Source organism: Rhinolophus ferrumequinum, chromosome 18 (genome assembly GCF_004115265.2).
Source record: "Rhinolophus ferrumequinum isolate MPI-CBG mRhiFer1 chromosome 18, mRhiFer1_v1.p, whole genome shotgun sequence".
NCBI lineage: Eukaryota > Metazoa > Chordata > Mammalia > Chiroptera > Rhinolophidae > Rhinolophus > Rhinolophus ferrumequinum.
The window spans coordinates 58,365,883-58,383,382 of record NC_046301.1 but is presented as its reverse complement, the minus strand read 5'-3'; the positions used below and the strand labels follow the sequence as shown (position 1 = coordinate 58,383,382).

The 17,500-nt window shown below is 47.2% G+C and overlaps 1 protein-coding gene across 1 annotated transcript in view; it reads left to right on the top strand.

Moving 5' to 3' along the window:
* Positions 1 to 17,500, top strand: part of CATSPERD (cation channel sperm associated auxiliary subunit delta) — a 42,423-nt gene that overhangs the window by 16,222 nt on the left and 8,701 nt on the right. Inside the window, exons 8-15 of the mRNA XM_033135479.1 lie at positions 1,518 to 1,601; positions 4,679 to 4,829; positions 5,699 to 5,794; positions 7,115 to 7,197; positions 8,263 to 8,439; positions 13,429 to 13,518; positions 14,284 to 14,342; positions 16,322 to 16,400. Coding sequence (XP_032991370.1) covers positions 1,518 to 1,601; positions 4,679 to 4,829; positions 5,699 to 5,794; positions 7,115 to 7,197; positions 8,263 to 8,439; positions 13,429 to 13,518; positions 14,284 to 14,342; positions 16,322 to 16,400 — 819 coding nt within the window. The remainder of the gene's footprint in view (positions 1 to 1,517; positions 1,602 to 4,678; positions 4,830 to 5,698; positions 5,795 to 7,114; positions 7,198 to 8,262; positions 8,440 to 13,428; positions 13,519 to 14,283; positions 14,343 to 16,321; positions 16,401 to 17,500) is intronic.

The window sequence follows — 17,500 nt, the reverse complement described above, 5'->3', positions numbered from 1 at the left end:
AGGCCGGCAGAGTCCACCTCACACCCGAGTTCTGATCACATCTCAGATCCGGTTTCTCAGCGCTGCCCAGGAAGCCCGACAAAGCCTAGAACCTAAACAGCCACGCGTTTTCATTTGAAATGAGACCTAGAAGGACCCAGAGGCTACTGGTCTAAGTCACAGAGTCCAATGGCTCAAAAACCAGGAGCTCCGCTATCTGAAAACAGGAGAAGATGGACGTCCCAGCTGAAGAAGAGAGAATGGATTAGCCTTTCCTCCACCTTTTTGTTCTATTTGGACTCCCAAGGGATTGGATGATGCCCACCCACATTGATGAGATTGGATCTTCTTTACTGCATCTAGTGAATCAAAGGCTAATCTCTTCCAGAGATGCCCTCATGAACACACCCAGAAATAATGTTTTACCAGCTCTCTGGGCATCCCTTAGTCCAGCCAAATTGACACACAGAAATAATGTTTTACCAGCTCTCTGGGCATCCTTTAGTCCAGCCAAGTTGACACACAGAATTAACCATCACAAGCCCACCCTCGTGGATGCCCGTATGCCTCTCCTCCAACCATACCGAATCTCCAAATAGACACCAACAAGGCATAATTCCACCCAGCAAAATACAACCATCCTGTGCACAACAAAAAATGTTCCAACCCCTCCCTCCTGGAGAAGATGTGAAGTCCTAGAGTGGTGTTTACTCTTCTTCTTGATGTCCCATCACTTAAATACCAATTATTTGTGCAATAGCCTTTTTGCTCTGTGTGTGTGTACATATGTGGTTATTGTTGGTGTGGGACCTGTGGGAGGTGCTTAGGTCCCGAGGCTGGAACTCTCATGAATGGGACCAGTGCCCTGATAGAAGAGGCCTCAGAGAGCTCCCTAGCCCCCTTCCACCATGTAAGGACACAGTGAGAAGTCTGCTAGGGCTTCACTGATCCTGCTGGCATCCTGATCTTGGACTTCCAGCCTCCAGAACCTCATGGGACCAATAAGTTTCTGTTGTTTATAAGCCACTCAGTCTGGTATTTTGTTATAGCAGCCTGAATGGAGTAAGGGAGGGATTTAGGGCTCGAACCTATGGATTTGGGGTGGGACACAATTCAATCCATAGCACTGTATAGTATAGAACACCCTCCCCTCAAATAACAGAGGCTTAAATAATACCGTCGTCTTTCTCTCTCTTACCTGAAAGATGTCTGCAGGTAGCCAGCTTGGCCTCTTACTCGAACTTGGCTGCTGGGCCCCCTGCTGACCAACCGAAAATCAGGAATGAGGAACCCAGGCAGAAATGAAGGATCTAGGCATGCATCAAGCAGTCTGGGTCACACCCCTTCCTCCAACACCCCAAAACAAAGCTGTCTCCACTTAAGATTCTGCCTTAGATGCTACATTTCCATTGAGGGGAAATAGATTACAGTAAAAGACTTTCCTTTGTTTTAGCTTATTAGATAATCTGAAGTTAAATTGAGAATTAAACACGTGTTTATAATTTATTCCTATGCAACTTTTTTTGTTTGTTTCACAGGCAGAACTAGTTGGGACTTTGGGTGGGATCTTCTACTTTCACTCCTTGTCACAGATTGGGCTGCTTCTCATTGATCAAGGGAAGGTGAGTAACTTTGGACTGGAAAGGATAACTTAAATGACCTTTGCCCCAAGCCAGTTTTTGTTCAAACTTACACACTTTAGATCTTCATATCTGAAATCCATCTAGCTTTTCATTTACCTATCCATCTATGTATCTATCCATCTAACCATCCATCCATCCACTCATACATTCAACCACTCATCTACCTATCCACCCACTGACTCATCCATCCACATATCCATCCATCCATCCATCCACATATCCATCCATCCATCCACATATCCATATATCCATCCACGTATCCATCCATCCATCCACATATCCATCCATCCATCCATCCACATATCCATCCATCCATCCATCCACATATCCATCCATCCATCCACATATCCATCCATCCATCCACATATCCATCCATCCATCCATCCACATATCCATCCATCCATCCACATATCCATCCATCCATCCACGTATCCATCCATCCATCCACGTATCCATCCATCCATCCACATATCCATCCATCCATCCATCCACATATCCATCCATCCATCCATCCATCCATCCATCCATCCACCCATCCATCCATCCATCCATCCACATATCCATCCATCCATCCACATATCCATCCATCCATCCACATATCCATCCATCCATCCACATATCCATCCATCCATCCATCCAAATATCCATCCATCCATCCACATATCCATCCATCCATCCATCCACATATCCATCCATCCATCCACATATCCATCCATCCATCCATCCATCTATCCATCCACCCGCCCATCCTTCCACCTACCTTTCATCCAGATACCTATGCACCCTCCCTCCTGCTATTCATTTGCTCATTCCATCGTGCACTGAGCAGTCTTTAAGTAGTTACCAGGAGGAGCTAAGCACTAGGCTGAGCACCAGGGATAAAAGACAATGCGGGGTGTGTGTATCGCTGGTGGCGCACAAGAGCATTTTAAATGCCTCGAGTCAAACTTTTTAAAAACAATTATTTTCACATGCATTAGGAAAATCAATACATAAAACCTGTGCCCTCAGAGATATCATGTAGAATAAGACTAAGTTAGGAAGAGGAGTCCCTCCATTTAAACTGCATTTGAAGAAAAAAACATTAAGCCAGAAAAATGAGTCAGGACCCCGGTATTGAAAAAGTTGTGAGCTCTGAAGTTCCAGGGAGACCCACCATCAGGAAGCCTCCATACCTTGGGCTGATTGCCAGTGGCTGAATGCCCCACCCTCTAACCAGGTGATTGGTCCCACCTTCATTAGCATAAGATGCCACGCCACCCCTGCCCTGAAATGCAGACAGTCCCACCACTCTGGAAATCTCAAGAATTTAGTGGCTGAGGAGTCCAGCTTCTGGTTACCACCTGTGCGAGATTTCTCAGGGCTGACCACAGGCAGTCACAAAGGCCTTACCTGGCAGGCCTCTGGGAAGCTGCCCTCCCCACTCCAGACGTGGGGTTGGGCAGATGCACTGTAGACGCTGAAGGACTTGTGAGCACCTCCAGCCTCCTGGGCGTTTATTCCTAGGCCTTTATCTGTGGTCTTCCTCTAATGTCCTCTTCAGGAGTTTCCCTGGGGAGGGAAGAGGAGGAAACCTGGCTGACCCTTTTCTCCACTCAGACTCAGCCCCTGGCCTCTAGGTGCACAAAACCACAGGGGCTCCCTCCACAGTGAGCCGAGCCCCACACCTTGGATCCAGCAGACCCTTCCCATGGTGTGCCCTTCCACAGGAGAACGGGACGAGGGGCTCGGTGTTTTCCCTGGCCTAGTCTCTTTCGGACCCCACCGCAGTAAGCAATGAAAGGCTTCTGAACTCTTTCATGGTTGGCTTGTTGCCTTAATTGGCTGTGCAGACAGCTGAGCAACCCTGGGATCCTGGGACTGTGCATTGAAAAATATCAACTAGGTGTTTGGTCACGAAAAGGATTTATTTAGGAAAAAGAAAGGATTGCAACCCAGTGCATGCAGACATGGCAAGTCATGTGCACACTGGGCTGTGTGCCAAGACGGAGGGGTATTTATAGTGGGGAAAAGGAAGCTGGAACTATAGAGCTTTATTATAAACAGAGTTGTCCGGTGCAGCATTCTCAGGATTACGTACAGCAGAGCAGGAGAACTCCCATAAGCCCTAGCTCCTCCCATAGACCCTCCCGACTGATTATATTTGCTCATAGTTCCAGTTCACCTTTATCAGGATGAAGTCCAGCCGGTCCACGCATGACACAATGGGATGAGCTGAGGGTGCAAACTCACACTCACTGCATCTTAGGCAAGTTGTTGTGCAGATGGACCTGGCCTGTGTCCACAGTAGGGGGCAGGATGAGTCACGTTCAGCAGCCCACGCACAGCCCATCCTCGCCCTGAGCACAGCATTCTCTCTGTGCCCCAGGAGGCAACTCGAAAGCAAGCCAGTCCCTCTCTCCCTCCTCTCCATGGTGCATCTTCTGGGAAGGGGATGCAGCTGTCTTGGTGGGACTCACTTAGGAACCAGTGACAGTGTTGTCTTTCCATTCCATCCTTGCACAGTGCTGTCAGAGGTCTTCCGTAAACAGTAGATAAGAGAGAATTTGACAATCAAACAGAGCAATTTAGATTTGACGCAGGAGCCGGCCCTTAGAGGGCTGCAAGATGCGAATGGCTCCATGCAAGAGGTTGTTAGGAAAAGAATCTGGGCGTGCGCACAGGTGGGTCAGAACAGTCATCCAGGTACAAGGGCAGCAACACAGGCCTGGCAGAGAACGACAGGGAGCAGGGCACCTCAGTCTCGGCACTGTGGACATTCTCAGTTCTTTGTCATGAGAACTGGTCCTGGACACTGTGGGGGGCTAAGCAGCATCCCTTGCCCCGCCCACTATACCAGGCGCACCCCCAGTGTGACAACCACAGATGTCCCCGGACATCGTCTTATGTCCCCGGGGAGCAGAATCACCTCAAGCTGAGAACCAGTGGACCAGAGAATAAAGTTTGAAGAATGTTTGAATAACAAAGCACGTGCACCCACACTGGTCTATCGCTGTGTAACCACTGATTTGGTGATTTCTCTTATTGCTAGAGAGTCAGTCGTCTTTCTCTCTCAGGCCAAGTTCGGGTACTCGGACCACCCCCTGAACCACAGTTTGGGGCTGCCGTTTGACTACAATGGGACCCTGGACATCCTCCTCACCCCAGGGCAGAAGGGTATCCTAATCTTCTGGTATGAGAACAGCCTGTTAGTCTCCCGAAATGCAGGTGAGTGCGGCCCAGGCTGGGGGCTGCCACTCGGTGTCCCCCTCCAGGTGGGGAAAGCACACGTCATTATTGTTTCTCTCCCCTGACTTGAGTGGATGGGGAGGAACCCATTCTCACTGCGTCACCCCCCCCTCCCGTCCCTTCCCTGCCTTGTGGGACCTTCGGGGACATGGCAGATTCTGAAAATCACCAAATGCTGAGGGCAGAGGGGCCAAGTCTTCAGTCTAGGAGTTGCAGACTTTGTTTGGGGGCCGAGGAGAGTGACTCCAGAGGATGGGTCAGGGCCACCCACTTAAGTTCCCCAGGCAAGAGAAAAATCTGGAACTGGCCCAGCACCTGCAACTGGCCTAGCTGAAGAATCCTGGTAATTCCCAGGTTGCGTGAGCCCCAGCCTTCCCGCCAACATAAGCAGAGGAACAAAAGGCAGCCCTCCCTGCAGGAGGGGCTGTCAGGAACCTCTGCACACGGGGTGGCTGCAAGAGCACCTGCAATCACAGCCAGCTACCCAGCACTGGTCAGGCCACTTGAACACCACTGTTTCCTGCAGTGCAAGAAAAGAGCTCAGAGCTAGCTCACCTGTTTTGAGAGCCCATTCCAGAAGGAAAGCTCTGTCTTATACCTTACACATGTTACCTATACGGCAGAAGGCCTTCCGTGGTAATTCAAGCCTCTAGGCAGCAAAAAACAGCTTTCTTAAACCTAAGCATATTCCATACGATGTTTTACAACATTACGTCTCAGTGCTATATTTTCCTTGAATCTTTATCATTTGAGTCATAGGCCAAGAGGTAGGGTGGGTGGCATTTCAGCTGTGGGACCCCCTTCCCCACATGTGCCTGGCCTCATGATGCTGCCCTGTTGTCTCGTAGGTCAGCTCGTCGACCCTGTCCCCGTGCGAGAAGGACACCACATCTTGTATTCTTCCATTTCTGAGGCCAATGTCACCATCCACAGCGTGGCCGCCAGTGCGTGCCCAGCATACGGGTAGCTTTCTAGCCGAAATGTCTATTCAGGTCCTTGGCCCATTTTTGAATTGGGCTGTTGGTCTTTTTATTGTTGAGTTGTAAGACTTCTTTACATATTCTGGATGCAAGTCCCTTATCAGAAATTGGATTTGCAAATATTCCCTCCTAGTCTATGGCCTTTCTTCCCATTCCTCCTCCTTTTTTTTTTAAACCATGGAGTACACATCACTACCACTCTCCCCCAGCACCCCCCGCCATGTCTAGAATCTTTAGCATTTTCTTATTTTCTAAAGAACAAAGTCCGAACTTGCCAGGATGATGTCCAGGTCCGTGTGTCTGGTGTGTCAGCTGCCCTAAGGGACACTCTTCTCCACCCAATTCTGTGGTTCTCAACCTGGGGACCCTAGGTGATGTCTGGGAGACATCTGTGGTTGTCATGCCTGGGGGGAGTGCTGCTGGTATCTTCTGGGTGGAGGACGGGGATGCTGGTTAACATCCTACAATGCACAGGGCACCCCCCACACCCCCACGAAGAACCATCCACCCCTAATGTCAATAGAGCTGAGTGTGAGAAACCCCCAGCGACATTCGTCCAGTTCTCACCCTGCAAACACACCTCCACTTTTCTATGTCAGATGCTTTTTTCAAGGCTCAGCTCAAGCCTCACTTCTTTTGAAAACGTCCTTAATTACTTTAAAAAAAAATAAAAATATACATTGGATCTTCTCCTCACCCCTTCATAAAGACTTTTAGTGGTGTCCGTTTTTCCTTGGAACTTTGTAGCTACAAGACCAGAAACAACCTACATGTCCGTCAGTGGAGCACTGGTTAAATAAGTTATAGTTCATCCAGGCGCCAGAATGCCGGCCTGCCAACTCCATGTGTGTACACAAAATGAAGGAAATTATGTTACAAAGCAGATTGGAAGGTTCCAGAATATGATCCCACATATATAAAACTACCAGAAAGGGTGTTTACAAAAATGTTAACTGTGGTTCCCTATGTCAGGGATCAGCAACCCATGGCCTGTCAGCCAAATCTGGCCCACCACTTGTTTTTCTAAATAAAGTTTTATTGGAACACAGTACACCCATTCATTTATTAGCTGTCCACAGAGCTGAGTACTTGTAACAGACATCACATGACCAGCAAAGCAGAAAATATTTGCTATCTAGTCCTTTACAGAAGTTTGCAGACTCCTGGTCTAGATGATGGAATTTGGGTAATTTTTTAAGCCAAACTTTTTGTATTTTTAATATTTTTGTCTATTGAAACAAACCTCATTTCAATTTTTGTTCTGTCTTGTTTGGTTTTTCCTAGATGAAAATGAACTGGCAGTTTTAACTCGGGAGAATAATTTGTATTATGGCAGCCTGGGCATCCTGTCAAGTTTCCTAATCAAAGTAGGTAACTTCAAAGTTCGGGTTATTACCAGGTTGGTAAAGAATAACAGTCTTGTTCTCAAACTTCCAATACTGTTCTGAAGGCAAGAAATTGCTCTAGTTATTAAAATTGTAATACTATTTTTAATAGCATAGATAGCAATACTATAACAATAATTTTAATTAATATCACATTAACACTGATTTAATAATTTTAGTAGTAACAATAATTTTAATAGTTATTAAAATAACAGCAACAGCAGCTAAAACTTACTGAGCACTTAGAATATGGAAGGGGCTGGTCTAACCATCTTCTGACTGTTACCTCATTTAACCCTGACCTTTGTCTTAAGACGTAGACCATTATATTGCCCCCATTGGACAGATGGACAAACTGAGGCACAGAGAGGTAAAGTCATTTGCCCGCGGTCACAGAAAAAGTAGGGAGTGATGGTGTTGGGAGTATCTCACGTTATCTTGTACATTATGCTTATCGAATTTTATGTCATCCTCACAACGGCCCTGTGAGGGAGTCAGTATCATTTTACAGGGAGAAAACTGAAGTTCAAGTTCCTCTCTGTCCTAAGGCCCATAAATCATTAGCAGCTGAGCCAGAAAAGTCCCCCAGCTGTGTCAAGTGCTACTTCAATGCTTCTCCTGCTAGATCTACGGCCACCATATTTTCCAAAAGTCGCCTGGCAATAGAATTACGATAGGATCACTGGGTGTGGGGCACCAACACGAGAACCCCCTCTTTAAAGCCTTAACCCTGACATTCTGAGACCCGAGTGTTTTCTGGAGAGAGATTTCGTAGCTTTCGTCCGACTTTCCAAAGAGGTCCATGACCTGTAAAGAATGATTTCCTGGGTATCCTCTCTGATGAGGAAACACAGAGTTTCCGTTATTAATTTAAACACCGAGGGATGAATGCAGCTGAAGAGTAGCTATCTGAACAAAGTGTACTTATGACTTTGCTGTTTGTTTCTTTGTTTGGTCTACCTTCTTTAAACCTGAATCCTAAGACAAAATTTAAATCCTCAGAAAAGAATTAGCATGACCTGATCTCAGAAGTCACTTTTCTCTCAGTTTGCAGACCAAAACATCTGGTCCCAGGAGGCAGTCCTGATGTTCACTGAACTGGGAATACTTGAAATCCTGACTCCACTTCCTGATTCGTTTTTCCCAGCTTTTGATTTCCAGAAGTGCCCTGTGAATATCCAGGCAATTCTCATGGACCCCCAGCTCCAAGTTGACTTCTGCAAAGTATGTGATCGTAACTGTTTAATCTATGTTCAAGGCACTACTTTTTTTAAACAGACAAGTCTCGGAGTTGGGCATTTGTAGACGGCAACACATAGCGCTCCAAGTAGGGTTTCTGATAAAATATAGGATGCCTAGTTCAATTTGAATTTCACAAAAACAACTAAATCTGGAAACCAGCCACCGCTGCCCCAAAGGCTGGCACCCGCATCTTGTACAATTTCCTGTCCCTTATTTCAAATAGAAACACATTTCACTTTAATAGATGCTCTTTGTAACAAGGAAGTCAACCAATCCTCAAAATTGTCCAAAAGAGAAAAAAATAAATGATGTGGTTATCAGGAGCAGTCCCCCTTCCAAGTGGTCAAAGGAACAGTCACGGTTCCGCAGAAACTTCCCTGTCTTCTCCAGAGAGGGACATTTGATTGGGCTGAAGGAATCCACCAAGCCAGGGGACCAGCCTTGACCCTGGCCAAGCGGACTGATTAAAGAGGGGGAAAATCGTAGAATACGGAAATACGCACCTGTCAGTTTGGATTCATCATTCTGCAACTGACGGAAAATCCAAATCAAATGGGCTTAAACCAAAAAGGCAATTGTTGACTCCTGGGCTGAAAAGTCCAAAGCGGGAAGACTTCAGATGAGCCTTGATCTCGTAACTGAAATCACTGCCACCATGAGCCAGTTTGTCTCCGTCTCTCCACTCTACCTGCCGGGGTGTTTCATGCTTCATCCTGAAGTTCCATCTCAGTGCCTTGGGTAAGCCACAGGCTCTCATCTCATGGCAGCAAGCTGGCAGCTGACACTGCAGACCTGGCATCTTCACACCATATCCCAGGGAAGAAGAGAAGGGTCTTTCATCAGAGCCCTGCAGAAGCCAAGAAAAATCCCAGCATATCTTCCACATCTCGTTGGCTCAGAGAGGATGACACGCCCATTTCTGGACCAGTCACATGGCTGGCGGTGAGCCAGTCAGAACCCACTCCTTGAGAGAAAGGGGGTCAGTCCACCCACCAGGCCACATGCCCAAGGATGCACAAAAGGGCGATTTGCCAAAGGAAACTCAGGCTGTTCCCAAATGAAACTGGAGATACCCTCAGGAAGCGGGAGGAGCTGCTGGACAGAAATAATAAATGTCTTCTCTAGGCTTCTCCAGAATCCGTCTTCCCCCACTGCCTGGCGATCACATGGTCAGAAATGCAGAAAATACCGTTTCTTTACTTTTTTCCTAACTTTATTTTTATTTTCTATTTGTAGAGCTTATTTTCCAGTTTTAATGAGAGATAATTGACACATAAAGTTGTATTCGTTTCAGGTATACAATGCAATGATTTGATATATGTGTATATTGTGAAATGTTCACCACGGTAAGTCTAGTTATCACCCATCACCTCACATAGTTTTTCTTGTGATGAGAATTTTTTTTCTTGTGATGAGAATTTTTAAGACCTACTTTCTTAGCAACTTTCAAATATGCAACACAGTATTGTTAACTAGAGTTACCATGCTGTACATGATATCCCAGGATTTATTTACCTTATAACTAGAAATTTGGACCTTTTGATCCCCTTCACCCATTTCACTCATCCCCAGCCCCCACCTCTGGCAACCACCAATCTGTTCTCTGGTTCTACGAGTTTAGCTTTTTTAGGATTCCACACATAAGTAAGGTCATACAGTATTTGTATTTCTCTGACTTATTTCATTTAACCTATGTTCAAGGTCTATTGATGTTGTCACAAATGGCAGGAGTTCCTTTTGGGGGGGAGGGGCAATATTGGGGAACAGTGTGTTTTTCCAGAACCCATCAGCTCCATGTCAAATCGTTGTTTTCAATCTAGTTATGGAGGGCGCAGCTCACTGGTCCATGTGGGAATCGAACTGGAACCTTGGTGTTATGAGCACTACGCTCTAACCACTGAGCAAACCGGCCACCCGAGGATTTCCTTCTTTTTTTAAGGCTGAATAATATTCCATCGTGGATATAGATACAGATACACACCACATTTCCTTTATCCATTCATTCACTGATGGATATGGGTTGCTTCTGTGTCTTGACTATTGTAAATAATGCCGCAATGAACATGGGAATGCATTTATCCCTTCAAGATAGTGATTTCATTTCCTTCAGATATATACCCAGAAGTGGAACTTCTGGGTCATATGGTAGCTCTGTTTCGTTTTTTGAGGACCCTCCATACTGTTTTTCATAGTGGCCACACCAATTGATGTTCCCAAGGAAATGCCATCTCTGAGCCTGTCTCATCCAGCAGCCTCATCCCATCTTTCACTACGCCGAAATCCACTAAATCAGAAACCAGTTCAGTACTGCACTCAGCAGGGCGTGGGCCACTCATTGAGGAACTACAGCAAAACAACAAAAAGATTTTAGAGTGTCCACTTCCGAATGGCCTTTGGATCCATGGCATTGAGTGAAATAAGAAAAATAAAATAAAATAAAAGCACCTGTGCCACACACTGAGTTTATCGATTTATTAAAATATCCTTTTATGAGATGATGGTGCTAATAGATGATAGTAGCTTTCTTCTCTTTACTTGCCCCAATAAAACCTCAATCCCCAGCCATGGGGATTTTCTTGTGGGTCCTTGAAATCACATGTCTGAGAATTACTACACTATCAGAGGAGAGGGAGGGAAGGAATAGTAAGGCTTTTATGCAAATGTTTGGCCCCTTAAACTGTTCTGAGGAAGATGGCTTTGGCATTAGCAAGTATTTTTCCAAAATCCCACCAAAAAAAAAAAAAAGATACGGCATCACAAAAACCTGTGGGTAAAAGCTGGAACAATTTGAGCAACAAACATAAACAACACAATAATGGATAATAAGCCAAAGTATAAAAGAAATATGCACAAGTCCATACGGATGTAAATAAATGACTGAATAAGTAAATAAAGGGAGCGGAGACACATCTCACTTACAGAAGAATTTCAAACCCCATAGCTACATTCTCCCCTCTCTGGGAGGTTGTGCTTAGTCCCCCCCACCCCCACCCCCACCCCCTTCTGTGGCCTGGCCTTAGTGCCTTGTTAACAAAGAACAGTCTGGAAAGGGAAATCTCGGCTTGATAGTGGAGAAAGCTGGCAGACCCTGGTTTAACCAGGAGGTCAGAATTAACACCACGTGGCTAGGCAGGGTGCTCCTGTTGTCTTCTCCATTTCTCCACCCCAGACCTGAAATCAGCCACCTCTCCAAGAAGCAACTCACCAGTCACCTTCTCAGGATGACAGCAAACCAATCCATTGTCTTGAAAGTGAGGAAATAAAAGGAATGACACAAGAATTTATCCTGCCTTTCCTTTGCACCGTTCTACTGGGCCAGCAAATAGAACAGGAAAAGTATCTCCTGATAACGTTATTCCGGTGAATATACGAAAACCAAATGACAGGATACCGCCACATGGCAACCCCGAGGAATTTGATGGATGTGGGCTCTGAGCGTCAGCGGCCACCAATGTACAAAAAGAGACAGCCAACTATTACGTGCCACCCAGATAAGATCAGTCGCCCGTTGAGTCTTGCCAATGCGATCCAACCGAAACCTGATGGCCCCAGGCACTGGTATGCCAGAAATGCAGAGCGTAGAGAAAGATGCTCCGCTGTGCCAGGGAAATCCAGACTGGGAAATCTGTAGGTCCCACAGCCTGGGCTCTTCGAAGATGAATAGAAACAAAAAGGAAGGGATGGAGGTGGAAGCCGTGGATGGAAAGAGACTTAAAAGACATAACAGTATCTGGAAAACAAGCAAGACTGGGGATGCACATCTGGAGATAACTCCAGAAAGAAAACGCAAGGAGGAAAGCAATAACTGCAAAAGTCAGGCAGGGAAGAGAGAGGCCTTCTGGGGGTGCAGGATGTAGCCAGGAAGACAGTGGTGCGAGGGAAAGTTCCAGCTGCTGCCCCCACGAGACTGGAAGGTTCCATTCCTTGGGGTACCACTGACCACCTCCCACCTACTTGCCCTTTCTTGTTTGGGAACAGAGACTTGATTTAATTTAAAAATATATATATTTTTACATTTCTAATTAGGTAGAACTTCTGCATGGAGAATTTGCAAACAAAATGTTTATCATTGATATGAACAGTGAATTGGAGTTGTCCGCCCTGATGATCCCCAGGCCAGGCACGTCACCAGTCCCACTTGTAAGCACATCCCCTACCTCTGGGCGAGGGTGTCTGCTACGTGGCTCCCCTGCACCCTAATGCCCTCTGCCCAGTCTTCCCAAACCCAGAAGGTCCCTGGCCTCCTCCCGTGGAGAGACACTCACTCAGGATGCCCCGTACCCACTGTCTCTCTCCGTCTTTCTCCTCAACCAGCACCTGTGTGTCTGGGTGTGATGGAGGCGGTGCCTGTCTGTCCGTCTGTCTGCCTGCCTGGCCTCCTTTTATGCTATCTCTGCGCCTCATTCTCCACCCTTCTGAGCTGCCCCACGTGCTTTCCACAAGTTCCTTTTCCTCTCAGCTCTGCCATAGCTGGCTTCTGTCCCTTCCAGCCAAGAGCCCTGTCTCACAGCTTTCCTTCATGTGAGGGTGGGTAAGTGGGGGAGGGGGAGAGAAGTGGGGGTGCCTAAGAAACAGCAAGTGTCCTGGACCTGAAAGCCAAGTGTCCAAGCTCAAAGGGGTGGGAGGCAGGTTAGTGTGAGGAAATGGGGGAAAGTCCTGACAGCCGGAACCAGGTCCTGCGAGGGGCACCAGGCTGGCTGTCATCTCAGTCTCCCTGTGCAGGACTGGCCTCCAGGTTTCTCTGTCCACCAGAGCAGGTATGGGTCCTGCAGCTCCACAGCTCCAGGCTGTCTGCAGAACAGGGCTCAGAGGCCACAGTGAGGGTGTGAATGAGGCCGAGGGAGCATTTGGGGACAGGACTGGCAGCTACACTTGCAGAGCAAGCTCAGTGTTTAGTCTGAAGGTGCACGGTGGTCACCTGCTGGTGTCACCTGAGTGGCACTCCTAATGCCTCTCCTGTCCCCCGCCCAGGCGATGGTCAGCAACCCCTACTCTCTGGGGCTGCAGGCCGTCATCTACGAGGACAGCTTCACCTACGACGGGAACACCAAGCACAGGCTGGTGAGCCACGCCCCTGCCCCCAACCGGGATCAGTGAGATGAAGGACGCGGCCAGGTCCATCCGCCTATGAACAGTCCCTGGGCCTGACCCTGCTTCCTCCTCCCCTTCCCTGCACACATCTGGTGAGGTGCTGCAGAATTTGGAGGGGACATATCCCCAGCCCCACTCCAACCCAGGCAGGCAGCAATCACCCAGGTGAGTGATGTCATTAAGGTGTCACATGGGAGAGTACAGAGGACATGACTAGGAGCCTAACCCAGCCCCGGGGAAGGCAGGAGATCTGTGTCAGCCTGGTAAACTGAGGCATCAGGATGGAAGGAACCGGGGGACTGGGAGGGGCTTGGATATATGGGTCTGGGGGATCTGGAGGGCCAAGCCAGGCCTCATGGCCAGACCGCGGAGTTTGGACTTGACCCCAAAAGCCCAGGATCAGGTTGGGCGGTTGCCACAGGACAAGATATGACTTGGCCACAACAAACTCTTTGGGCCAGTGCTTGTCACATACCCACTAAATAAGAGGGGGAACAAAGTCACACCTCACTGTAGGTCCCCAGGACAAAGGCAGCGAGGGATGAAGGAGCCCGAGGCAGTCGTTTCCATGAGCTTCCAGAAGCCTTTCCTGGCTGGTGGAATCAGAATAGGGGAGGCCTGGACGGTTTCCAGGCCCTTCCTCCCAACGCCCCATCCTCCCTCCATCTCTCCCTGAATCCCGATTTTGGGACCACCCTGCACTGTTGCAATTGGGTTTTCTCTCTTGTTCCACAGAACATTTCCCTGCGGCAGCAGCACCACTGGGGCAGGGCTGACCCCAACTTCACCTCCAGGTATGTCATCACCTGGACAGTGGCAGGCAGCCCCGGGCTGTCTATGGGGTTCCCTTAGCAGGAGCTGGGAAAGCAAGGCCAGGATCAAGACTTCCCCTTGGGGGATGGTAACACAAGAATGTTTCAAACATGTTACAAATGGTGGGTCCACAAAAATTAGACATAAAATTACCACATGACCCAGCAACTCCACTTCTAAGTATATACCCCAAAGCATCAAAAGCAGGGTCCCAAAGAGATCTGTACCCCCCCCCCCGCTGTCACAGCAGTATTATCCACAACCATCAAAAGGTGGAAGCAACCCAAGGGTCCATTGACAGGTGATGGATAAACGCAGTGTGGTCCATCCAGACAATGGAATAGTACTCAGCCTTAGAAAGGAAGGAAGTTCTGACACACACGGTACAACATGGGTAAACCTTGGACCGGATGCTCAGTGAGATAAGCCAGACACAGAAGGACAAATACTGTGTGATCCCACTTGTAGCAGGTCCCTAGAGTATATATTTCAACAAGTATGTTTTAATTCTATATATATGTAAAACTTTGTAACACTATATTATAAATTGAAATTTGCCCGAGAGAGCTAAACTTAAATGTCCTCACCAAAGAGTAATAATAATTTTAAAAGTATGTGAGCATGGGGAGACTCCTTTCACAATGTATATGATATCAAATCGCCACATTCTGCACTTCAAATATCTTATAATTGTGTCAGTTATACCTCAGTAAAGCTGAAAAAAGAGTGAAAAAAAAACTTTGTGTGTTATTAATATAGAATTATGTTCCTCTCTCTCGTGCTTATGGTTAATTTATTTAAAAGTCACTTCGTTATTCATGTACTTGGTCATAAAAAAATCAGTTCTCCCAGTAGAAGTTTCAGGCCACACTCTCAGCCCTTAATCCAATAGAACAAGAACTCAACAACCAAAAACCAAAAAGCAACACCAATACCAAAATCCCCTTCACTTGGAAATTAAGAAACACCCTTATAAGTAACCCCTGAATCAAAGAACTGATGGAGGGCTGGCCCGGTGGCTCAGGCGGTTAGAGCTCCATGCTCCTAACTCCGAAGGCTGCTGGTTCGATTCCCACATGGGCCAGTGGGCTCTCAACCACAAGGTTGCCGGTTGACTCCCACAAGGGATGGTGGGCTGCGCCCCCTGCAACTAGCAACGGCAACTGGACCTGGAGCTGAGCTGCGCCCTCCACAACTAAGACTGAAAGGACAACAACTTGACTTGGAAAAAAAGTCCTGGAAGTACACACTGTTCCCCCATAAAGTCCTGTTCCCCTTCCCCAATAAAATCTTAAAAAAAAAAAAAAAAAAAGAACTCATGGAATACAGCTAAAATATAGTCAAAGGAAAGTTGACCCCAAGTACTTTTATTATTAGGAAAAGAGATAGATAAAGATAAATAAACTAAATATTTAACTTAATGAACCAGGGGAACAACAAAAAGAAATTATGAGAAGGAAATTAACAATGATACAATCTGAAATGTATTAAATAGAGGGCAAAAAGACAATATAAAGTCAAAGTGAAACAAAGCTCCTTCAGAAGACTGGTATAATAGATAAAACGCTACGATCCTGATGAAGGGGAAGGACAATTAAGATGAGCAATAGGAATAGAAAATAAAGATAAAAGTATGGATACAGGAGCTAGTAAAACAGTGATAAGAAAACATTATATGCAGCTAGGTGATAATAAAATTGAATGACATTTTTTTCCAATAAATTATTATATATAAATTAATAAAACTGACTCAAGAAGAGGTAGAAACTCAAGGGAAGGAGGGGCCACCATATGTGAGTAGAGGTTCTCAGTCAATATTCTGGCATCCAGGATGGATGGATGGATGGAAGGATGGATGATTGATAGGTAGGTAGATAGATAAATGGATAGACAGATGTGTTGGTGATTATTTCTACTGCAATGCCAGTGTGCAATAACACACACTCCTGTTGCCTTACAGCATAAAGAGACCCACAATATCTACAATCACTCTGGACATAGCCAATAAAGAAATTTCGTGTGTGGACCTCAAGCCACTGGTATGTCTCAAGCTTTTGCTATCCCATATTCTTTCTCATTAGTGTTAAGAATAATGTCAGCAGACCTCGGCTGACTTTTCCCTGAGGGACTGGCCAAGCCCACATTCAGGATCTGGAAATGGAGGTGATCCTTTCCCTGTTGCCTGGTCACTGCCCCTCTCCCATCACTGTCCCCCAGGGCTGCCCCTCATGACTCGCCATCCTTGGAGCAGGTGTATCCGTCCCGGTCCTTGCTGGCCATGCACAGAACAGCCTCTGGCTGACTCGAGTCACTGTAGACCTCGATGCCCCTAAGAGGAAGTGCGGGCTCCGATTGGTTGGCTTGCAATGGAGGACTGTGCTCTCAGGCAAGTGTCTGCCATCTCTAAGAATTGGGAGGGGCAGTCCCCTCAGTGAGGTCCCAGAGGCCAGAGCATCTAGAATACAAAAAATAAGAAAATATAGTTACTACAGCAGCTGAGGACATTAGGGTGGACCTGAGAAACAGGACCCTCTCCTTGGGTTGGACTGTCTTCCTTTCTGAGGTTTGTTCCTGGCCAACCTGGTCTCCAGGGGAGGGTGGACGCTGGGTGCTGTCCCTGGGATGCCCGTTTGGGCTACAAACCACGGCCACCTCGGAATACCCTCAACCTTGAGAGGGGAGTGTGTGTGAGGACACACCAATACACCACTGCAGAACCCACAAGCGTGATGGATAATGGCCATCCATTGGACAAGTGACCCAGCACTGTTGATGGATCTAGCATCCACCCTAGGCAGATGTGAGAGGACAGGTGACAGAAAAGGGGGCCTGTACTGGGCTGATGTCCAAAGGTCCCATGGGAGCAGGCGCAGGCACCCCCTTGCCTTTTGGCAGCACATCGGTGCCAGTTGTCTTCCTGGGCTCCATGCCCCTCCCCACCCCATCCCACCCATCTTGTCTTACCTGAGATGCCCTGGGGGTAGAGGGAGGACATGCTAAGGCAGCAATTCTAGCTGCTCCAGCAAAGCGTTCCTGAGGGCAGAGAAAGTGAGGGGCCATCACTGAGAGGGCTTGGAGGGTGGGGGCAGTCGGAACACATGACTTTCTTTGAAGATTCATGGCTGCTTTGAAAAATTGA